Source organism: Mobula hypostoma, chromosome 23, assembly GCF_963921235.1.
Source record: "Mobula hypostoma chromosome 23, sMobHyp1.1, whole genome shotgun sequence".
NCBI classification, from domain to species: Eukaryota; Metazoa; Chordata; class Chondrichthyes; order Myliobatiformes; family Myliobatidae; genus Mobula; species Mobula hypostoma.
This window is the reverse complement of record NC_086119.1, coordinates 7,804,295-7,828,827: the sequence shown is the minus strand read 5'-3', so window position 1 is coordinate 7,828,827 and position 24,533 is coordinate 7,804,295. Positions and strand designations below refer to the sequence as shown.

The window sequence follows — 24,533 nt, the reverse complement described above, 5'->3', positions numbered from 1 at the left end:
TGATTCTTTGTCATTTTACTCGTTGGTAAATTGGATTATTGTCACATTTACTGAAGTATAGTGAGAAACTGTTTTGCATGCCATCTATATAGATCATTTCTTCACACAGTGCATTGAGGTATTAAAAAGGAAAACTAACAGAGTTTCATTTGGACAGTTTAAGGTAAATTCAGGTAGAGTTCATCTTGCTGTACTAAACAATGTGATAGAAACTGTCCTTGAGCCTGGTGGGATGTGATTTCAGGCTTTTGTATCTGTTTTTGGGGAGAGGTTAGAGTATATCTGGGCTGGGTGGAGTTTCAGTTCATGCTGGCTGCTTTATCACGGCAGCAAAGCGTAGATAGAGTCCATGGAGGGGAGGTTGGTCTTAGTGATGAGCTGAGCTGTCTCCATAAGTCTCTGCAGTTTCTTGGAATCGCAGGCAGAGCAAATACCAAGCCATGAGCCATCCAGATAAGATGGCGGTGTATAAATTGTTGTGCTCCTGAGGAAATGGAGGTGCTGGTGTGCTTTCTTGCAATGGTGTCTACATGGCTGGACTGGCTGTTGATGTTCAGTCTTAAGAACCTGAAATTCTCAATTCTCTTGAACTCAGCATTGTTGATGTACACAGAGACATGTACACCATCCATTCTCTCCTCCTTCCCCACCCCCCCTTCCTGTCCAGTTCTTGTTTTGCTAACAGTGAGGGAAAGTTTGTTGTGATGACACCATGTCACTAGGTTTCTGTCACCTTCCTGTACTCTGCATCTTATTTGGGATTTTGCCCACTGGAGTGTTGTCAGTACTTGTCAAAATGCCAGGTTGTTAGTGTATGTCTGTATGTAGGGTAAATGCTGGCTAATAATTTAATCCTGCTTCTATTTGGTGCATCAGGGTGAAATGTTAACATTTTTCTTGCCTTTGTTCATAAATGTATTGAACATTGACTCATTGATGCTCTTCTGGTTTCAGCTCCAAAATCTGGGCATTAATCCTGCTAATATTGGATTCAGCACCCTGACTATGGAATCAGATAAGTTCATCTGTATTCGAGAAAAAGTTGGTGAGCAAGCCCAGGTGGTTATCATTGACATGAATGAGCCCAACAATCCCATTCGCCGTCCAATCTCAGCCGATAGTGCCATCATGAACCCAGCCAGCAAGGTTATTGCATTAAAAGGTAAGATTTCCATTCCCATTCTGATATGCATTTTAATTCCACATCCCATTCCCATTCTGATATCCATTTTAATTCCATGTCCCATTCCCGTTCTGATATATCTATCCACGGTCTCCTCTGCTGTCAAGATGAAGCCACACTCAGGTTGGAGGAATAACACCTTGTATTCCGTCTGCATGGCCTCCAATCTAATGGCATGAACATTGACTTCTCTAACTTCCGTTAATGCCCCACATCCCCTTCGTACCATGTCCCTTATTTATTTATTATTATTTTTTTTTCTCCCTCTGTCCCTCTCACTCGCCCATCCTCTGGGCTCCCCTCCCCCTTTCTTTCTCCCTAGGCTTCCCGTCCCATGATCCTCTCCCTTCTCCAGCCTCGTATCCCTTTTGTCAATCAACTTTCCAGCTCTTGGCTCCATCCCTCCCCTCCTGTCTTCTCCTATCATTTCAGATCTCCCCTTCCCCCTCCCCAGTTTCAAATCTTACTATCTCTTCTTTCAGTTAGTCCTGACGAAGGGTCTTGGCCCGAAACGTTGACTGTACTACTTCCTATAGATGCTGCCTGGCCTGCTGTGTTCACCAGCATTTTTTATGTGTGTTGCTAAGATTTTTATTTTCTGTGGCCTGATTTGGTCTCCCTAATGATACCTGTATCAGTATCGATTGTTGGGCCAAGATCGTTTACAGATTTGGTCTTTAACTACAAGTTTGCACCATCAATCATGTCACTGCTTTAGCAATTTCCTGCAAATGTACTTGTGAACAAAAACTGTTGGCAATGCAGCTTAATTTTCCATCCCATTCTGACCCATCTGTTTGTGGCACTGTGTTGTTTTGAAGCCTAAGGAGCACCTGAATTGGACCTTATTTTCCATACGAGTATGTTACAGCCTTTCTGGCCCTCTCCAATATTAAAAAAAAAATGTTGGGGTATTTTCCAATCAGAGCTGAGTTCTGCAAGTCATGCATCTTGTAGTGACTCTCCTTTGCCATTATCTTGATCTCCCTTAACTGAACACCCCCCCTCCCCACTTGTTAACCCAAGAACTATGTGATTATAACACTCGTCCCCATTGTAACCCTGGCCTATTCCTGTTATTCTTTGTCTTGTCCATTCTCTCCTCACCATCTCCACTATCAATTCTGGCATCTTCTGTAAGGAATTTCTGCATGTCCTCCCTGTGGAATGTGCCGGTTTTCTCTGGGTCTTGCAATTTTCTCCTGTGGTCCAAAGACGTTCCAGATAGGTTAATTGGTTGTTGTAAATTGGCTTGTTATTAGCTTGGGGTTAAATTGGGTTGTTGGGTTGCTGGATAGCGCAGCTCGAAGAACCAAAAGGGCCTTTTCTGCGCTGTATCTAAATAAATAAATCACTGCCTCTCCAGCTTTATTTTCTAGTGATCCAATATCCACTCTCATCTCTTTTAACCTGCCCTTAAGATCAATCTAACCCTTCCCTCTCCATAGCCCTCTATTTCTCTTTCATCCATGTACCAGTGTGAATGTCTCTAATGTATTTGCCTTTGCCACCACCCATGGCGATGGGTTCTATACACCCATCACTATCTTTAATAAGACGTATCTCTGACATACCAACAGACTTTCTTCCAGTCACAATAAAATTATTCCCCTTTATATTCCCCTTTTGCCCTGGGCAAAAGTCTCTGGCTGTCTACATGATCTATGCCTCTTGTAGACATCTATCAAGCCATCTCTCACCCCCCTTTTCTCCAAAGAGAAAAGCCCTGGCTGGTTTATCCTCTCCAAATAAGGCAAGCCCTCTAGTCCAGCTAGGACTCTGGTAAATCTCTTCTACACCCTCTAAAGCTTCCACATCTTCACGATGAGGTGGTCAGAACTGAACATAATACTCCAGGAGTGATCTAACCAGAGTTCTGTAATGTATTCCTAAAGTCCATAAGGTTTGTAATGCAAGAACTGAGGTTTAACCCCTAAGATGACTTTTCCTTCAGTTAGTTGTAGAATGATGCATTGCACCACTAACTGTAATTCAGAACTGGTTGTGATTGCTTTTTGGTTAACTTTTAAGCTAATGTGAGCCATTCTGAATTTAAACTGGAATCTAAATAACTGTTTGAATATTTTGGCTATTCAACATTATTAGTTTTCAGACTTTGAACTTGATGTATCTTGCCAAGTAAGCATCTAGTCATTATTGTGTCTAGTCATTTGGCCACTCTGGATGAGAGTAATATAATTGGCTGCTAATCCAATCGGTGTAAATCTTGAGCTTCCTGAAGGAAATTTCAAAGGAAATTTATGAAAGTATGTTAACATGTACTACGTTGAGATTCTTGCAGGCATATACAGGAAAATACAATTTATAGAACTTCATATACATTAACAAACACCAATATTCAAACTCAGACAAACTGTAAATAAAAATAATACTAAGAACATGAGTTGTAAAGAGTCCTTGAAAGTGGCTACTAACTTTGTGTTTGGTTTCTTGGTCTCAAGCTAGTTAACAGGAACCTATAATTGAGAGCTTGTTTTGCATTGCTTAATTGCAAACCAGTTTCTTTTGACTTTAACTTTGGTTAAAATTGTCCAAGCTTTATCTTGTATTGCAGGCCCTTCACTTCGTACTTTCCTCACTGTCAACATCATTTAAAAAGGCACAAAATTGAGCTTCCCAAGATTAGTTGTAACTTGTTTATGAATTGGCTTTAGATGGAAATAGTGCTATACACATCTGTTAGCCTGTCATTTATTTGGGTTTGGTTTTATTATTTTTTTTAAAAAAAAGAATGAAGAGTCCAAGCAAGGAGCCTTTTGGGGATGGTGCATCAGTTGCTCTACACTTCTAGTTCTTCAAAACCTTGGGTAGATTGTGAAACCAAAATTATTTCTGATTACCTGGCTACTTTAGTGCGGTCTTGCCTAATGCTGGCCCCCTAGGCCTGAGTCGATGTCCTAGTAGTTTAGTGCAGTTTAAACCAATTTGCACAAAATTCCCTGTTCCTATTCAACATGGCAACCTGGTAAAATGTCCAACTCATAGTAAATTTTGTATGTCTAGATTTCAGTGGTTTGTCCTGCTGCAGAAGTTCAGTTGTATGTTAATACAGTGACACCATTTAAATATCTGTCACTCTAGTATGTTACAGAGTACACTGCAGCATTGGGATGTGAACTGGAGAGGTGTGCATCACGCAGACATTAAGATCAGCAATGCTTGTGCTATACGCAAATCCTTAAGTTTGAAATTGGATCTGCCATGCCTGAGATGCAGGTGTTACAAACATGTGTTTAAGAATGAAATGCAACTAACTATAACCTTTTTAATGTTATCTGAAATTAAGGAACAATTTATTTGGTTTTTAACTTTTTAGTTGAACTTAAATATTCAAATTAAGACCAGCTTTAAAAATCACTATTTTCTCTAATTTCTTCTAGCAACTCCTTCTCTCTGCCCCCCCCAAACCCCAGTAATTATTTTCAGTAATTTTCTTGCTCCCTTTCTACTCAACCTGCCCATCACCTCTCTGGTGACCCTCCTTCCCTTTCTCCCATGGTCCATTCTCATCTCCTTTCAGATTCCTCCTTCAGTCTTTCAGCTCTTCCCCCCTTTCCCCTCCAGCTTCTCCACTTCGTCTTTTTCTCCCCCCCTCACCCATCACCTGCCAACTTGTACTCTTTTGCTCTTTCTCCCCCCTGCCCATCTTTTCCTGTCTTTGTTCCCTCTTTCCAGTTCTGATGAAGGGTTTCTACTGGAAATGCTGTTTATTTCCCTTGTAGATGCTGCCGGACCGGCTGAGTTCCTCTAGTATTTTGTATGTTGCTCTTAAAATCCATCATTTTGTGCAGAATATTTCGTGCTGACTTTCTGCAGGGAGTCAAGGTATTGGAAATTGGAACTACTGTCTGCTCACTTAACAGTACAATTGTGGAAGCTATAGTTGTGGCACACACTTGAAACACTAGGAGGATACAGATGATATGTGCACCATATAGTTCATTCAGATCTTCATCTAGCTTTTTATGATGCCTAGTATCTGGTTTTTTACTGATTCAATTACTTTTTCTTTACTGCTTACTTTGTATAAGTAGATGGTGAGTTTTTAAAAAAATATATTAAACTCCGGTTACTGGTCCCGTTTGTAAATATATAACTTCCTTATTAGATCCTGACCAACTTCACATTTCAGAACTGAGATTCTGAAATGTAGTACTCGCGTCACAAAAGTTGGAAGCTCTGAACTTCTGCTTCAAAAGTGACCAGTCTGGACTTGCATTTGTAGTTTGAACATGTCTTTTACACTTTAGCATAATGAATGGATTAGCTTAGCCTTGGCCAACTGCAGTTTGAATCTCCCTCTTTGCAGCTATGTAAAGCTGGAGAACTTGAATTAATTGAGTAAAATGCACATTTTTAAAAAAAAAAGTAAACACTTTGGGTAAGATTTTAGAAAAAAATTGGTTGTATTGGGAATGGGTGGCCAGAATTAATTTTAATTTCAAAGTTTTTGGAGCACACCAGTGTGACTTCAGGGCATTTTTTATGAAGTCAGAATTCTAAAATGTAAGTGCATAAATGCAATTTGCACTTTATGAACTGGACCAGAATGGAGCTTTTAAGTCTAAATTTTGCATCTTGATTGGCAGTGTTGTGTATCACTGAATATTTGGGATGGGAACAAACAAAATTGGGAGTTTCCCTCCTATTTAGCCATTAATGTGTTTGTAGAACTGGGAAGAAGTTCTAATAGCCTTTTGACCACAATTGGGTAAATGTAGTTTTTTATGTAATCAATTTATCTTCAATTGCTAAATGGTCTACTAGTGAAGATCAAAACTTGTCTGGTGTTTTGGATTCTGAATGGGTGAGTGGAATTCCTAATTAGTGTTGAATTGTGGGTGAGTTTTGGGTCATTTTACTTCAAAGTGATTCAGGATTCTGGGAATGTATGGTTATTCTGATCTTGTAAACCTTGGTCCATGTCTCTTTTTTTAAAAGTAGAAAAACTGTAGCATCGTTGCAAGTGCTGGTTGTAGATGTTCCCATCCTTGAGTGGTGTGGTTTGTTCTAGAAATGCATACAGATGAATGTCTGCCTGGTTTAGGCCTGTCACCATTCACATGTAATGCAATCTTGTAAAAGGTGCATCTTTTTACAATAAATAGTACATTGCTCAATACCTTTATTTCACACCTCTGTTATAAAGCTTCTTTCAAAGATGACGAGTCAGTCCTGGAGATTCTTCACTTAAACTGCTCACCAATTTGAAAACTAAAATTTATCATTCCACATCCTTTAGTTTAAGAATGTGCAGCTGACCTAACGGTAACAAATTGTGGCATTAAATTAAGTCCAGAAGGGGGATGTGGAGAGCAGAATAAAGATGGTTGAGCAATTTGGCAGTATCTTTGGCAGTGACTTTGGATTAATGAATCATTCAAATTCCTACAGCTGGCAAAACATTGCAAATATTTAACATTGAAATGAAAAGTAAAATGAAGGCTCACACGATGGTGGACGATGTCACTTTCTGGAAGTGGATCTCTCTGAACACAATTGCCCTGGTGACTGACACTGCTGTCTATCACTGGAGTATGGAGGGGGAGTCTCAGCCAATGAAGGTCTTTGACAGGCACTCCAGTCTAGCAGGCTGCCAGATCATCAATTATCGGACTGATGCCAAGCAGAAGTGGCTACTGCTTATTGGTATATCTGCTCAGGTATGTTCTTTTTTTTAAATAACCAGATACTCATACTTTTGTCCTGTATGGGCATAATTATTTCCATGAGCAGGCTTGTTGGAAGTTTGTTCAATTGTCTCAATTTCAAAGGTGGGGTGATGGTAGTGTTAAATTTGTATTGAAGCTTGCTGTAATGTTACTTTAATGAATAGCATTGATTTAAGACAAATTAAACCTTTGTTTTATAAGCAGCAGCTAGGAGAGATTGGGGAAAGAGATTGTTGTCATGATGGATTGGAAATGCATAAGTGAGGTTTATGAGCTAGTTTTGTATTTCCGTACAGAAGTCCCTGTATGGTGGGAGGGGAGGGAACGTTGACTCAGACCATGAGAGGCCTGCGTCGGGCATTTTCATGCCTTACAAGGTGCAGATTGGAAGTCTGTGTGGGGTGCCACTCACACAGACACTAGAGCAATGTGTGATTAAGTGCCTTGCTCAAGGGCACAAACACGCAGCCACAGCTGAGGCTCAAACTAGCGACCTTGAGATCACTAGACCAATGCCTTAACCACTTGGCCACGTGCCCAACACTTGCATGGAGGTTTTCACGTAAAATTTTGACTCTCGGGTACCATAGCAAATAGCACAACACTATTTCAGTATCTGTTTCTCCCAGGTGCTCAGGTTTCCTCCCACAGTCCAAAGATGGACGAGTTAGTAGGTTAATCGGTCATTGTAAATTGTTCTGTGATTAGGTTAAGGCTACATAAGTGGGTTGCTGGGTGGTGAGGGTCGTTGGGCTGGAAGGGCTTGTTCTGTGCAGTATCTCTAAATAAAACTAAAATATTAACTCTAGAGGCCTATGGTTTCGAGTTTCAACAGCCAAGGCTGTCCAGTTGAAAAAGCTGGTAGTTGGCAAATGACTATCTATTAGTTCCAGTGCACCAAAGGTTTAGTGCACATGATGGTCTTCATCAAACTTGGGGGCATAATTGGTTGGAAACTTTTAAGTTGCGCTTCTACTTACAGCAAAACAGAGTAGTGGGTGCAATGCAGCTCTACTCTCTGGATCGGAAAGTGTCTCAGCCGATTGAAGGCCACGCAGCAGCATTTGCGCAATTCAAGATGGAAGGGAATGCGGAAGAGTCAACACTGTTCTGCTTTGCTGTTAGAGGCCAGGCTGGTGGAAAGGTGAGTCCACTGCATGTAGTAGTAGGTCTCCATAGCTTAATAGTCTTTCCCCAGTTAACTGGGTAATTGCTGCTGTTCAAAATATCTCGATTGTCCCTCTGAAGTCCAAATGTGCTAAAGAAGCTGGCAAGAAATTTATTACCAGCTCCAAACCAATTTGCTACCTAATCTATTCATGGTTGGCTATGTCGCTGGCAGTTGCAAGGCTGTAAATACTGGGATCTACAGCAAAAAAAATATAGAGCCACTCAGGCTAAGCAGCAGTGGAGGAGATGAGGTGTCTAGCAGTGGGGGCAGTTGAACAATGCTATGTGGTCAGGCATTCCTGTCTTTGGAGTTAAAATTTGACCTACTTTCTGCAAGCTTCTGCATGCGACTTTGCAAGTGCTGATCTTGAGCTGAGCTTACCCATGGAAAGATGGTTCTAAAAATCCTAGTGAAGTACCTACCTCAAAGCGAAAAAAACCAAACTGCCACTGCTGGAGGAGCTCTAAGTCAAGGAACATCTGGGGAGAAAATGGGATAGTTGACGTTTTGAGTCAAGACCCTGCATCGGGACATGGTAAAACCCTTTTTCCCCATTTGCTGGGTGATGGCTTCCACAGATATCCCTCTTGTCTCCTCCATTGCAGCTTAACCTCAGTTCCTCTACTTTTTTATTTCCCTTTTTTTTTGCTGTAGATCCAAGTATTTGCAGTGTTGTCTGAAGCAGCTTAAAGTCTGACTGGTAGTGTTGGCAGTTCCATCCCTCTCATCCTTACCAGCCGGCACGTTAACAAAGCCTGATACCCTTGCTAGTCTGTGTAACATTCACTCCAGGTGCCTAATTCAATGCTTGACTGTAGTATGTTGAGGATCTCACTAAAGTGAGCTTGAAGGATACCTAAACCTCATTGTACTTTTGGTTGTGGAACATGGAACAGTGCAGGTCCTTTAGCCCATAATGTGCCAATCTTTGAAACTACTCTAAGGTCAATCTAACCCTTCCATCCCACATCGCCCTCCATTTCTTTCATTCATGTGCCTACTACAACCCTCTACCTTCTGTGGGATAGATAATTCTGTATCCAGCAATATAAAGATGACTAGAAATTTCCGACAGTAACAACAGGGAAGCTTTCAATACACTTCCATTTTGGATTAATTTGTACAAAATGCTACTGATATCCAACAATGTCTGGTCCAGCAGTTTGATTCAATAGATTGACTGGTAATGCTTAATTATCTACCTCTATGTATGCTGTTAATATTACTGTTTCCTTTAGCTTCACATCATCGAAGTGGGTACTCCTCCAACAGGGAATCAGCCTTTTGCCAAGAAAGCAGTGGATGTCTTCTTCCCACCAGAAGCGCAGAATGACTTTCCTGTTGCGATGCAGGTAAGTTGTTATTTCATTGTTTTAAAAAAAATGGTTGCAGCACTTTCCTATCCTATTTATGGAGTAAACTGTAAAAGTTAAATAATGCCATATTCAATGTGAATTGGACTGTTGAACTTTGCACTGGGGGCTGGATGTTGGCTTGAGGAAGGAATTTCTTGGTGCGAAGTGTAAATCAGCACAAACATCTGTCATAGTTAAGGTAATTTAGAACATTCATTAATTTCAAGATGCTGTTTGCAGCATCCAAACTCTGATGACAAATTACTGGTGAATAATGAGAATTTGAAGGTAGCAGGTACCAAAACTAGTGCATTAAAGTTTTAATTAAATCAGTATGAAACTAATCCCACTTTCTTTTCCATTTCAAGATAAGCACGAAACATGATGTTGTCTTCCTGATCACTAAATATGGATATATCCACTTGTATGATTTGGAGACTGGTACCTGCATCTACATGAACAGGATTAGTGGAGAGACCATCTTTGTCACGGCAGGACATGATGCTACTTCTGGGATAATTGGAGTGAACAGAAAGGGCCAGGTACACTGATATACAAACTAGTTCAAAGATGGCAGTTCATGCGCATATACATAGCTTCAATTGTATAACTATTTCTAATCTTCTATGTCAAGTTTCAGTTTTATATCCAAACTGCCTTTTCACAGATAAGGATGCCACTTGATTACATCGAAGTAAGCAAATGCTGCAGTGTAAAACTGGGGTCTAATGTTTTAGAATGGGTCATGTTACCATTGGACTCTTGAGATATTCCAGGCTGCACAATTCACACCTGCACTGATTTGCCACACATTGTTATATCCCTGCACTTAATTTGTTGTAGGGTCTTTCCTATGGCCTTGTGATCAGTAGATATAGGAGCAGAATTGGGCCATTCGAACTATCAAGTCTGCTTTACCGTTCTGTCGTGGCTGATTATTCCTCTCAACCCCATTCTCCTACCTTCTCTCTGTAACCTTTGCCCTCACTAATCAAGAACCTATCAACTTCCATCTTAAACATACCCAATGACTTGGCTTGCATAGCCATTTGTGTCAATAAATTCCACAGATTCAGCACCCTCTGGCTAAGGAAATGTTTTCATCATCTGTTCTATAAAGGATGTATTATTCTGAGGCTGTGCCCTATGATCCTAGACTCTTCTCCCCCCCAACCCCCACACTATAGGAAACAGCCTCTCCACATCCACTCCATCTGGATTTCAGTAAGATCCGCCCTCCTACTAAACTCTTAACTACAGACACAGAGCTGTCAAACTCTCCTCGTATGTTAACCTCTTTCACTGCTGGGATCATTCTTGTGAATTCCACCCCCCCCCCCCCCCACCCCGGACCTCTGCAGTGCCGGCACATCTTTTGTGTAAGGGACCCAAAACTACCTACAGTACTGAAGTCTGACATCAGGCAAATGTTGACTTTCAAGACTGCTTTCCAAAAGCCATTCCTCTCTGCTCTCTTGTAAACAGATTTTTCTAGTTGTCCTAGGTCTGAATAACAAAGATTGGCAATTGTTGGCCTGCCAAATCAAATGGGTCTCTGCATCTCTGGGATCACCACCTTCACAGTGGGACCCTGTATTGTACATATTTTTGCAGCTCCAAGAGCTAAAAGTCCCACCCGTAATGGGTGGAATACCTGCCCAGCGGTGGGTACTTCCTGGCTTAACTGTCTCAACTTTCAACATTTGAATGTGCAAACATATTAAATTTCAGTTTCGCTTCCTGTTGCTTTTCTGACATGTCAGTCCATGGACGCCTCTACTGCTGTGATGAGGCCACACTCAGGTTGGAGGAGCAACATCTTGCACCCCGTCTGGGTAGCCTCCAACCTGATGGCGTGAACATCGATTTCTTGAACTTGCGGTAGTGGCCTTCCCTTCACCAGTTCCCCCTCCCACCCTCCCACCTTACCTGCCTATTGCCTTCCTCTGGTGTTCCTTCCCTTCCCTTCCCTTTCTTCCAAGGCCTTCTGTCCTCCATTAGATTCTCCCTTCTCCAGCCCTTTATCTCTTTCATCAATCAACCTCCCAGCTCTTTATTTCACCAGCCCCCTGTCTCCCTGTTTCACCCATCACCTCCCACCTTGTGCTACTCTCCCCCACTTCCTCTACCTGTCTGCTCTGACCTCTTTCTCCCCTCTCCCCCCCGCCCCCAGTTTTGATGAAGGGTCTCTGCCTGAAACATTAACTGTTTACTCTTTTCTATAAACATTGCCTGGCCCTGCTGAGTTCCTCCAGCATTTTGTGAATGTTGCTTGGACTTTCAGCATATGTAGATTTTCTTGTGTTTGAGTCTCTGAAGAATATTGATAATGGCTAGGGTCACCAGTCTTGTGGAATACTTCCCAGGGGAAGGCAATGGCAGAGCACTTATGTAGGGAAAAAAAAATGGCCAAGAACAGTCATAGTTGATAAGATAACTTTTGTTTTAATCTTGATGCACTTTGGAGTGATCTGTAGAAAAGACCGAAATCTTGTGCCTGCTGATAACAACTTAAATTTTTGAGCTTATTTATTGTATAAACTTTATTTATTAAGCAATTCATTGCTGTGGTGACTTTTCCACCGAATACCAAGCAACCTGATAAACTCCAGATTTTATGTTATTACACTAGTCATTCCTGCTCATCCTGACCTTGAAGATATGAATGAGGGTGTGAAATTTTCCCACCTGACCTGTGTGCTGTGACTTATAGCGTGTACTGTGCCAGCTGGGCAAGTGCACATATAGGTTAAAACCAAAGCCATTTCCCAGGTAACTGTTTCCAGAAGCCCAGATGTGCTGTCATATTGAGTAATGATGGATTTCTGGATATTGAGCCAAGCACCAGCAGATGGCTATTTGGTAGTTCTAATTTGTTCACCAAATGGAATGAGATGACTATTTCGCTGTTGGCCTTTTTACGTTCCGTGTACGGGAATTCGAACCTTATTATATCCTCTTGTAGGTTATATTTGGATTGTAATGCTATGCTTCCCTTAAATTATTTTCCAGCGTTTAGTTTCAACTAGGTGTGCATCATTTGCCACCTTCCCCTAATGAAAGTCGTCTTGCATATAAATTAAGATATCTGGACAGCTTTCTATTAATGAAAGCCTATTTCATTAAATGTCGAAGAAAGTTGAGTATCGCGATATTTGAGTAAAGAATAATAGGTTAACTTGAATGCCTTAAACCAGAGCAGGTTCAACTTCAGAGGGATGTACTGTCCTAAAGGCAATCTCATTGTTCAAGAACAGTGTTAATAGTGAAGGTTTTATTGTTGCTATTAGTTTGTATTTGATTTTTTGGTACATAATATAATTAAGCAATCGTATTTGTTTTTGCAGGTGTTGTCAGTGTGTGTTGAGGAGGAGAACATCATTCCTTATATCACTAATGTGTTGCAGAACCCAGATCTTGCTCTCCGCATGGCTGTGCGCAATAATCTGGCTGGGGCAGAGGAACTCTTTGCTCGAAAGTTCAATGCTCTCTTTGCTCAGGGAAACTATTCTGAAGCAGCAAAAATAGCTGCAAATGCTCCAAAGGTAATGTTCAATGTAAATGATCAAAGCACATGTTTTACCATATGTGACCCAGAGATTCACTTTCTTGCAGGCATACTCAATAAATCCAATAACCATAGAATCAATGAAAGTCTGTAGCCAGTGTGCAAAAGACGACAAACTGCAAATACAAAAAGAAACAAATAATAAATAACAACAACTATTGAGAACCTGAGATGAAGAGTCCTTGTGGGAACAGTTCGGTGACGGGGCAGGTGAAGTTGAATGAAGTTATCCCCTCTGGTTCAGGAGCCTAATGGCTCAGGGATAATGACTGTTCCTGAACCTGGTGGTGAGAGTCCTGGGGCTCCTGTACCATCTTCCTGATGACAGCGGTGAGAAGAGAGCGTGACCTGGGTGGTGGGAGTCACTGATGTTGGATGCTGCGTTCCTGTGAAAATGCTCTATGAAGACGAGCTTAGTGCTGGAAAGTGCTTTACTCATGATGGACTGGACTGTATCCACTACCTTTTCCATTCAAGGGCATTGGTGTTTCCGTACCAGGCCGTGGTGCAGCCAGTGAATATATTCTTGACCATGCATCCATAGAAGTCTGTCAAAGTTTTAGATGTCATGCTGAACCTTTGCAAACTCCCAAGGAAGTGGAGGCACTGCCATGCTTTCTTTGTAATTGCACTTGTGTGCTGAGCCCAGGACAAATCCTTTGAAATAATAATTTATAGCTGCTGATCCTCCGATTAAAAATGGGCTTCTGGTTTCCTCCTGAAGTCAATAATCAGCTCCTTTGGTCTTGCTGATGTTGAGTAACAGGTGGTTGTTGTTGCACTGCTCAGTCAGATTTTCAGTTTCTCTCCTATATGCTAATTTGATTTGGCCTAAGACAATAGCATTGCCACTAAACTTTAATATGGCATTGGAGCTGTGCTTAGCCAGACAGTCAAGTGTAAAGCAAGTAGAACGGGGGGGCGGGGGGGGTGCAGTCTGGTGGTGATGTTACCAATCCACACTGGCTATGGTCTGCAAGTGGAACTGCTATGATCATAGTTTCTCTGTGGAGGAGGGGGCATATAGTGAAGGGAGAATATAATTGAACCTGATCAGCTTAAGTTGAGGAATGATCTGGAAACCCTGACTCCCATCACTGGATCCCCTCTGTACTTGTTATCCTTGAGGCTGCACTCCAACTCAACAGCAGACATTTGTGCAGCATGTAGTTGCTGTTAATATTATTGATATCCTTCATCTCAATGATCTAAATTTAGTGATAGCGTCACTTTAAATCAAGGGGACATGGTGACTTCCATTTTGGTGATATCTTGGAGTACTTGAGATATTCAGAGCATGTTTTAACGAGTGCTGCCAGTGGTGGTAGTGGAGGCAAATGTGATAGAAGTATTTATGAGGCTTTTAGGTAGGCATGTGAATGTGCAGAGAATGGAGTGAGATGGACATTGTGTGGACAGTAGATTAATTTAGTCTAGCACAAAATTGTGGGGTGAAGAGTCTGTACTGTTCTATTTCAGTTATCCATATTATGGCCTTTGACTTTGTATTTGTCTCTTAAAACAGGGTATCTTGCGCACTCCAGACACAATCAGGCGATTTCAGAGTGTTCCTGCTCAGCCTGGGCAAACCTCTCCTCTGCTTCAGTACTTTGGAATCCTGCTTGATCAAGGGCAGCTGAACAAATTTGAATCTTTGGAGCTTTGTCGGCCAGTGTTGCAGCAAGGTCGTAAGCAGTTGCTTGAGAAGTGGCTAAAAGAAGATAAGGTAACATTTCCTGCAAACAGATGGCATTCCGATTCGTTTCACTGCGGGCAGTAGTCCCTGTGCCCAGCAGATGCATTCAGTGCTCCAACCCAACAGCAAGCTAATGACCTTGTGCATTGCCACATGGGAGTGGGATTCTTGGCAGATTGGATCACTTGATGTTTACCTGTGAAATTGCTTGGAGGGTTATGGGCTGAATGCCAGCAACTGGGACTAGCAGGGAGGATGTTGTCAGCATGGACCAGTTGGGCTGAAGGGCCTGTTTCCCTGCCGTATTACTCTGACACGTGTAGCTAGCTAACCTTTGGGAATGAATGAGCTCAATTTTTTCCTACTTAAACTAAAATTGATACTTGTCAATTTTACACTTTTTGCAGTAATATTTTTGTAATTTTTAATTTTTAAGTATTGCGCTGTTTTATTGCTGCAGAAAGAATTTATTGACATGCTCATGTATTAGGTACTCTAGTACACCTCATTACTGCAAATATCTAATCAGCCAATCATATGATAGCAGCTCAATGCATAAAAGCATGCAGACATGATCAAGAGGTTCAGTTGTTCAGACCAAACATCAGAATGGGGAAGAAATATGATCCAAGTGCCTTTAGCCATGGAGTGATTGTTAGTGCCAGGCAGGTGGTTTGATTATCTCAGAAGCTGCTAATCTGGCATTTTTGTGCACAGCAGTCTCCAGATTTTAGAGAATAGTGTGGAAAAACATAAAGCATCCAGTGAGCAGCATTTCTGTGGGTGAAAAGACCATGTTAATGACAGGGGCCAGAGGAGAATGCCCAGACTGGTTCAAGCTGACAGGAAGGCGACAGTAACTCAGATAACCACATGTTACAACAGTGGTAAGCAGAAGAGCTTCTCTGAATGCACAACACGCAAGCCATAGTGAATGGGCTACAGCAACAGAAGGTCTCCAATGTGTACTTATTGGTCACTTTATTAGGGACAGGAGGTACAGAATAAAGTGGCCACTGATTGTATGTCAGTGATAATAAACCTGATTCTGACTGAATTGAAATGAGCATTTTGCATATCTATATTTGCTCCTTGTGCTTGTTACATTGAAAATTTGGTCCTTAGTTAACCTGAAAGCTATCCATTGTACCCTGTTTATTGCTGCTGTGACCTGTAAGTGATCAGACTTTGTAACCCATCAGTAGGATGGGGTATAAACTTAGCTTACTAATTTGGGTTGTTCGACAAGTTTTTGACAAGTAAATTCAGGTTTTGCTCTGGTACATAAAACTTAATTTGTTAACTTTATTCCTGCAGCTGGAATGCTCAGAGGAACTTGGAGACATTGTGAAATCTGTGGACCCCACTCTGGCCCTGAGTGTCTACTTAAGGGCAAATGTCCCCAATAAGGTGATCCAGTGTTTTGCTGAAACTGGTCAATTCCAGAAGATCGTTCTGTATGCCAAGAAGGTAGGTTGTGTTTAAAAAGCAATTCAGTGATTTGCTTACAGCAGTGGTAGGACTAATGAATGAGTGTCTCATTTAGAGCATATTAAGCCTGCATTCAAGCTTTATAAAAATGTACTCTTCCCACTTCTTGAAATGGATTTCTTGATGTTTTCAGTTTTGGGAGCTGAATTGGACCTGGTTTGTTTAGTTGATGTGATTCTGTTTACATGGGTTGCATAGTAGGCTATAACTCTTGAGGTGCTCTGCTCTAAGATTGTGCATTGCCTTCTCCCTTGCCTCCTTTCCCTGCAACCACTAATCTTTTACTTTCTTTGGGATTACTTTCAATATACTTTATAGATTTTAGTCACTACTTTACTCTATCCCTGTTTCACCGTACTCCATCTTGTGTTACTTATTGGCCGTGTCTGCGGTATTATCTTGTGGGTTACTTTCACAAGCTGGTTTGTTTTCCATTAATTGGATAGATTTTGCTGCAGTTGATTTGCATTTCAGCATATTGGCACAAACCACAAAGTAAGTCCATACTTTACTGCATCTTGAGAAATCAAGATGTTGAACAGTAGAAATACAGAATCTATTTTGACTGCTACCAGGACACAGGATTACCTTTCACATTTTGTTCAAATTTCCCTGGTCTTTCCTTAGGTTGGATACTCGCCAGACTGGATCTTTCTGCTGAGAAATGTGATGAGAGTTGGGCCTGATCAGGGGCTTCAGTTTGCTCAAATGCTGGTTCAGGATGAAGAGCCTCTAGCTGACATCACCCAGGTGAGAATTTGATTCTTGTCCTTACCTGAATTTAGGAGCATATATTAAAATGCATTATAACATAGCAATAAATGGAATGAAAGGTCTTGTGCTGAAACCTTTCCCAACTTGATTCAAGTCATCTGTTCAAACTGCTGCTGGGCTTAGCTGTCTTTTGAGTGACTTTCTAGCACCTGTCTTCCTGACTAGGAAATTCCATTGCTGTTGAATCATAAAGTGTTCTACAGGATGTTCATTGTGCAGTCAGGTTCAAGAACAATGGAGTATTGATGGGTTCATGGCTAAGTGTGAACCAAAGATTTTTGGTGACTTGTGGCAAGTAAAACTGCATTTTGTTGTTACTGGTACAGAGTGAAATGTGAGGCTGTGGTTGATTATCCTTTAGAGAGAGAGATATAAGAATTCATAATACTTTGTCACGAACTCACTCTCTCTCACTCTATTCTGGGGGAGCTCAGCAGTTCAGGCAGCATCAATGGAAAAGAGTAAGTCGTGCTGGAGACTTTTTTTGGTCAGATGGCAACTGAATATAGCAATAATTGTGGCAATTCCACTCTGAATTGTAGCAAAAGCAGACCGTCTGGAATACATGGTGAAAATTGAGTATTTAGTTACTTGAGTATACAGTACATTTGTGGATGAGTGGCATGGACTGAAGGATCAAAGGGCCTGTTTTTTGTGCTGTGGTGCTCTGACTTTGAATGGCATGGCTAGAATAGTTTTCACAGGGAACAATGAATTTTCAGTTCAAGTTTGTAAACTTTCCTGTTCACTTTGCTTAAAGGTAAAATAACCGGTACCAACCTCCTTGTAGGACCCACTCCAATGAGGATCTTATTTTATTGAATGGTTTGAGTTGGCTTTGGTAATTTGGAAATTGGAGATTTAGCTTTGTCACATGTGCATTGAAACATACAGTGAAAAAGGTGAGGTGACACTTCACCTGAGAGTCTGTTGGGGGCATCTACTGTATCCGGTCCTCCTGGTGTGGCCTCCTGTATATTGGTGAGACCTGCTGTAGATTGGGAGGTTCCTTCACCAAGCATCAATGCTTTGTCCACCATAAAAAGCAGGGTCTCCCAATGGCCACACCCATTTTAATTTTACTTCCCACTCCTTTTCTGGCATGTCAGTCCATGGCCTCCTCTACTGCCATTAGGCCATACTCTGGAGGGTTAACACCTTGTATTCCATCTGGGTAGCCTCCAACCTGGTGGCATGAACGTAGATTCTTGAACTTTGGTAACTGTCCATCCTCTTTCTCTCCCCCCCCCCATTCCTATTTCCCTTCGCTTATCTCCTTACCTGCTCATCACCTCCCTCTGCTTCACCCCGTTCCCTTTCTTCCTTGGTCTTCTGTCTTCCGTCAGAGTCACCCTCCTCCAGCTCTTTTTTTTCACCAATTAACTTCCCAGATCTTTATCTCACCCCTCCCTCTCTCCTGGTTTTACCTATCACCTGTCACTTTGTACTATTTTCTCCCCTCCCTCCCCCACCTTACTGACTTCTCACTTTTTTTTCCCTCCATTTCTGATGAAGGGTTTTGGCCTGAAACATCAACTGTTCACTCTTTTCCATAGATGCTGCCTGGCCTGCTGAGTTCCTCCAGCATCTCGTGTGTTGTTTGGATTTCTAGCATCCGTAGATTTTCTCTTGTTGGTGAAATGCATTGTTAAGCATCAAATCAGTGAGTTTGTGCTGGGTAGCCAAGTGCATGATTGATTCTTGCAAATAGGGATTACAGGACTATTTAAACAGAACAGTATAGGTCCTTCAACCAACAATGTGCTGACTTTTTAACCTATTTTAAGATTGATCTAACCCTTTCCTCTTATGTAATTTAATTTTCCTTTTTTAATGGAAGACCAGGCAGTAGAAAATGCTTGAATCATCCCTCAATTTTCTTCTCGTTACATTGCTGGTGTTTAGGGCACCATTGAAGGTCCTCTGTCTCTGGTGGCATTCATGACTTCCATCATGTCAGTAGTTTCCCCTCTGTTTACTCTCACTTAGGTAAGTCCTGGGTGAAGACTCAGGAATACTGTCTCACACAGACGTGGAAGGACACTTCAGTGCCGTTTCCATAAGTTTTGTTTATCCAGTCAGGGTTGCTAGCTCAGAGCTGATTTCTCAATATGCTGTAGAGAAAATTTAGTTAGTTTTACCTTCAGAATGTTTACTGTGCCTGGACTTGGTTGAAGTTCATCCAGTGACCCTTGGCCACCGCTGATATGGAAGCCTGCTGAAGTTGTGCAGCAGTCGAACTAGACCATCTGCATCATTTAATGTTTGTGGAAGGTCGCTTCTTTTCCTGTCACGATCACTCTTCAGCCAAAGAATGCCACAGCACAGTAACAGGCTCTTTTGGCCCATCTTGTCTACCAAACATATTCTGGCTAGTCTGCCATCAACTCGCATCTGGACCATGATAGATTCATAGTGAGTCACTAATTTCCGAACCAATCACCTCTTTCACATCCCCCACCCACTGCGATCCTGCCATTTTCTTGAACCCTTAATTCACCTCTTCTGTTTTTTTTTCTCATTTCGGCATTTGTTTACACTACTTCAGATTGCACTGTGTTAGTTTGCATCATTCTGTTCTAAACTTGCTGCTGTATCTATTACCGTGTGTGCTGTTTACTGGGCTTCATGGGAGCAAGGAATTTCATTGCACCTTGGTGAGTGTCCAATAATATAAAGCTGAGGAGATCCTCTACTTCCAACTGTGATCTTGTTGCAGATTGTCGACGTGTTCATGGAATACAACCTGATCCAGCAATGCACATCCTTCCTGCTCGATGCTCTGAAGAATAACCGTCCATCGGAGGGTGCCCTCCAGACTCGGCTCCTGGAAATGAACCTCATGCACGCTCCCCAGGTACAGGTTTTGCTGCAGTGGTGCTTTCAGTGTGGACCGACAAAGTTACTTCACTTGGCTGTCCAAAAACAAAGATGTAAAGATAGCTTTGTCAGATGTACGTGGAAGCATACGATAAAATGTGTCGTTTGCGTCAATTTCCAGAACAAGTGCTAAAGAGCATCTTTATATAGAGACGTTGACAGTTGTGCTTTGCCTGGAACTACTTGGGGTTTGGGACTCTGGATACTTGAAAATGGTCAGTGATATGATGTCTCCAAGGCCCTGTGCATTATAAAGGCCTTGATGTTGCTGGCCAGGTGGGACCAGGCCCTTGCACTGGGATGTGGAATCTGACTCTACTCTGGCTGGTATGGTGAGTGTTAGACTTTGCTAGGGTTAGCAGCAACTTCCTGGTGTTGACAACAAACTACCTGGGTCGTATGGTATTGTCACCATCTGTTAATAGGAAGTGCTGTTTCTTTTTGCATTCCCCCCCCCCCCAAAAAAAACTTTCTGGTTAGTAATAAGCTCATGCTTAACAGTCATTATCAGAAATAAAATCTGGTAAATTAAGTGGCCACTACATGGCCCTAAGTGTCTGGCTGAATAGTAGAATCTAGGGTGCAGCTGTGGGACGAATGGTTTAATGTAGAATTAGTGTAAAAAGGATGGTAGATGCCCTTTAAGACTAGAAGCACAATTAAACAATTTGGCCCATCCAGTCTGCCCTGCCAGTCATGGCTGATTTATTATCCTTCCCAAACCTGTCATTCTCCGCTTTAAATAAACCCAGTGATTTGCTTTCTACAGCCCTCTGTGCCAATGAATTCCACAGATTCACCAGAACTTCTCTGACTAAAGAAATTTCTCCTCCTCCTCATTGTTCTAAGTGGACGTCCTTCTATTTTGAAACTGTGCCCTCTGGTCCTAGACTTCCCCCACTATAGAAAACATCCTCTCAACATCCACTATATTTAGTTCTTTCAGTATTCAGTAGGTTTCAATGAGATGCCCCCTCATTCATCTAAACTCCAGTGAGTACAGGCACAGAGCCATCAAACACACACATTAGCCTTTTAATTCTGGGATCTATCCTGTGAACCTCTGGACCCTCTCCAATGCCAGCACACCCTTTCTGTATTCCTGACTGCAGTGGAAGCATCCGCCAGGTCGAACAGCATCAGTGAAGAGAACAACAGTTGCTCTCTGGGGTCAAAACCTTTAAAACTCTGAAATGGGTGTTGCAGTGAGCAAGGGAATGCCCAAGGTGAGGTACAGGCTTGTCATCAAGGTCACAAACGCTGGTGAGCCTTTGGTTGGTGTCAAAGCAAATTTTAAATATGGTACAGTCACATCTGTGCTGCAAGAGGAATGTTACCTGAAATTAGTAAATTCAGTAGTTTGGATTGCATTATAACCATGTGCTGGATGAGGTGTTGTTTGAGCTGCAGGAGTGCACAGGCAAGCAGATTGGAGTAGAGGTTGTGAATTAAAATGGCTGGGAGATTGATTAGTGTGTGTGGTTTGTCTTCCATTGTAAATTGTTCACTGATACCCAAAACTAGCCTGCAAAATTTCTTATCTTCTATGTTCACTTGGAAATTTTAAATGCAATAACATTGTTTGTCATCCTTAATTCTAACCAGTTTCTCTTTCTTCCCCGCAACAAATTTCAGGACATTTGCCAGTCATGTTAAATTTGATCTGCTTCCTTCAGTTGGAAGGAACAGCAATGTACCTTTAGGCTGGCTCATCCTCCCTCTAGTGTCTGTTCTGCATAATTACACTTTGAACTATTTGCTAGGCTGCATTGAATGTTATTGCCCTGGGACAGTAATGAGGAATTTTTTTAGCCTGAGGGTGGTGAATCTGTCTAATCTATTTCCACAGGTGTCTGTGGAGGCCAAATCATTGGGTATATTTAAACTAGAGGTTGTTAGGTTCTTGACTAGTAAGGGTGTTAAAGGTTATGGAGAGAAGGCAGATGAATGGGGCTGAGAGGGAAACTAAATCAGCCAGATTGTATGGCGGATCAGACTCAGTGAATTAAATGGCCTAATTCTGATCCTGTGTCTAATAGTCTTATCACTTTAGCCTACTTTAATATGAAGGAAGTGACTGCAGTGTTGAGAATGTCCAGTATATCTTTCTCTCTGCTCCTCATGTTTTCTATGACTCAGTAACAGATGTCTGGCTAATCTGGTACTTTCACTTGGAGTTGGCATCTGTACAGTGATTATATCTTCAAATCAAGCCCCTGACAATTTAAGAAACATCTGATATTTTATCTGGACTGAAGGGGGATTGTGTGCTAGTAGAGACCTGGCATGTTGTCATAAAATGCTTGATTTCCCCCCCCCCCCCCTTTTACACTTTGATCATTGTTTTATTTGCAGGTAGCAGATGCTATTTTAGGAAATCAGATGTTCACTCACTATGATCGTGCTCACATTGCTCAACTCTGTGAGAAAGCTGGACTGCTACAAAGAGCTCTGGAACATTATACGGATCTCTATGACATCAAGCGTGCTGTCGTCCACACCCACCTCCTCAATCCGGAGGTCAGTAATAACGTTCCACAATTTGTTTCTGGGACATGGGGAAGGAATAATTCATTTAAATTTTAAAACTAATATGGTTAAATTTCATGTTGTAAAATGTTATATTTACGACTTTGATATTCCACAGTGGCTCGTCAATTATTTTGGCTCCCTCTCTGTTGAGGATTCTATTGAATGCCTGCGTGCCATGCTGTCTGCTAACATCCGTCAGAATCTACAGATCTGTGTGCAAGTTGCATCCAAATACCATGAGCAACTCGGAACACAGCAACTGATCGAACTATTTGAGTCTTTCAAGAGCTTTGAAGGTAGATGTTTAAAAATTCTATAGCATTACCTTCATGGAGATTTAGCATTAAATTCGAGTTATTGAGTGAGCCAAATGCATAGTTTTTGTCAATTTAATTCTAATTGAATAGTGCAGCCTAGTCAGTATGTCCTGTAATTTCCCTCCTAGCTAGGTACATGTTTAATTACAGTTTGAGTAAGTGCTACAGCCTATGTAATTAAAGTTTACCATGATCCTTCATGTATGTGTAGAGGATCACCAGTAATTTGTTTGATAATCAGTTTGTGCCCATGCAGCTGCCAGTGTCTTCAAATGAATGCCACCTCCTTATTATTTAAAGATGATTCCCTCTGTCCTGCAAGCACTTGGGCCAACTTGCAATGTCACCACTTGGTTCTGTGAACTAGTGCATGGAATTTCTGGGGTCAATTTGGAAGGCGGGGGATAGATGCATTCCAAAGATGTAGTAATATTCGAAAGGCGGGATGATGCAACTGTGGCTAACAAGGGAAGTCAAAACCAACATAGAAGCCAAAGAGCAAAGATTAGGAGTTGGAGGATTGGGAAGCTTTTAAAAACCAACAGAACGCAACTAAAAAGTCGTTAAGGTAAAGATAGAATATGAAAGTAAGCTAGCCAATAATATTAAAGGATACCAAAGATTTCTTCAAATGTATAAAGAGTAAAAGGCAAGAGTAGATATTGGATTCCTCTAATGAAGCTGTGCCCTCTGGTTTCAGACTGTCCCACTATTGAAAAGATCCTCTCCACATCCATTATCTAGGCATTCAATATTTCAATAGGGTTCAATGAAATTTCTGTTTCTCTCTCTCAATGGGGGCACCATTCTTCTAAATTCCAGTGAGTGCAAGCCCAGAGCCATAGAATGCTGCTCATATGTTAAACACCCAAATCTGCTCTCTCTACTCCAAATGTGATATCCAAAGCCTCAGTATTACATCCTTTCATATTGTTGTCCCCTGGAAATGAAAGCTAATGTTGCATTTCCTTTCCTTGCTAATCACTTAACCTGCAAATTAACATTTAGGGAATTCTGCAAGATTCCTAAGTCCCTTTGTTCCTTCTACCATGTACTTTTCTAAACTTGAACCTGCAATCTTCACTACTCTTAGGTTGAGTAAATTGGTGCAAGTACATTATTTTGGGTCACACTTCAAGAATTTACCTGTCATATTCATTCATTAGTCTTTTATCTTCACAGCAAATATACTTCAGCAAAGTTTCTGAATATTGCACTTACTTGTCTTCCCTTTTGTTAGAAATCCAAAGATGTGCATTTTAATTTAGACAAAGCTTTGTTTTCCCATCCTGTCTTGGCTAATTCTACCCTGTTCCCTACCCCTTGGGCACCATAATCATAAACAAAACCTTTATTCATGTGACTTTTACTTTGGTCTTCGTTCTCTTTGTCTTGTGAACATGTCTTTAATGAAAAGATCTTTGAATTGCTAATTACAAGTTAAGGTAGTTGGCAAATCGACAGGGCATATTCCAAGTAACATTGTGGGCATTATCATTGTGTCCAAAATAAAAGCTTTGGGTTTGAGTAGAGATATAAGAGATTGCAGATGGTGGAAATTTGGAGCTACGTAGAAAATGCTGTAGGAGTTCAGATCAGGCAACATCTATGGACAGAAATGGAAGCTGTTTTGGGTGGAGACCATTTCTCTCCACAGACGCTTCCTGATATGCTGAGTTCCTCCAGCGCTTTGGACTTGAATGGGTTTGACTGTTTATTCCCTTCCATAGATGCTGCCTGACTTAGTTTCTCCAGTATTTTGTGCATGTTTCTCTGGATTTCCCACATCTGCAGAATCTCTTGTTTATGATTCATAGTCTGTCCATTTTGATGAATAGTTCCAATTTTGCATGCAAGATTTTTAAACCTGAAA

General features: G+C 41.5%; 1 protein-coding gene across 1 annotated transcript in view; it reads left to right on the top strand.

Moving 5' to 3' along the window:
• LOC134336839 (clathrin heavy chain 1) overlaps positions 1-24,533 on the top strand; it is an 83,105-nt gene that overhangs the window by 25,604 nt on the left and 32,968 nt on the right. Inside the window, exons 3-14 of the mRNA XM_063031392.1 lie at positions 955-1,162; positions 6,599-6,867; positions 7,859-8,020; positions 9,286-9,399; positions 9,771-9,944; positions 12,750-12,947; positions 14,496-14,696; positions 15,984-16,136; positions 16,785-16,907; positions 19,651-19,788; positions 22,167-22,331; positions 22,459-22,639. Coding sequence (XP_062887462.1) covers positions 955-1,162; positions 6,599-6,867; positions 7,859-8,020; positions 9,286-9,399; positions 9,771-9,944; positions 12,750-12,947; positions 14,496-14,696; positions 15,984-16,136; positions 16,785-16,907; positions 19,651-19,788; positions 22,167-22,331; positions 22,459-22,639 — 2,086 coding nt within the window. The remainder of the gene's footprint in view (positions 1-954; positions 1,163-6,598; positions 6,868-7,858; positions 8,021-9,285; positions 9,400-9,770; positions 9,945-12,749; positions 12,948-14,495; positions 14,697-15,983; positions 16,137-16,784; positions 16,908-19,650; positions 19,789-22,166; positions 22,332-22,458; positions 22,640-24,533) is intronic.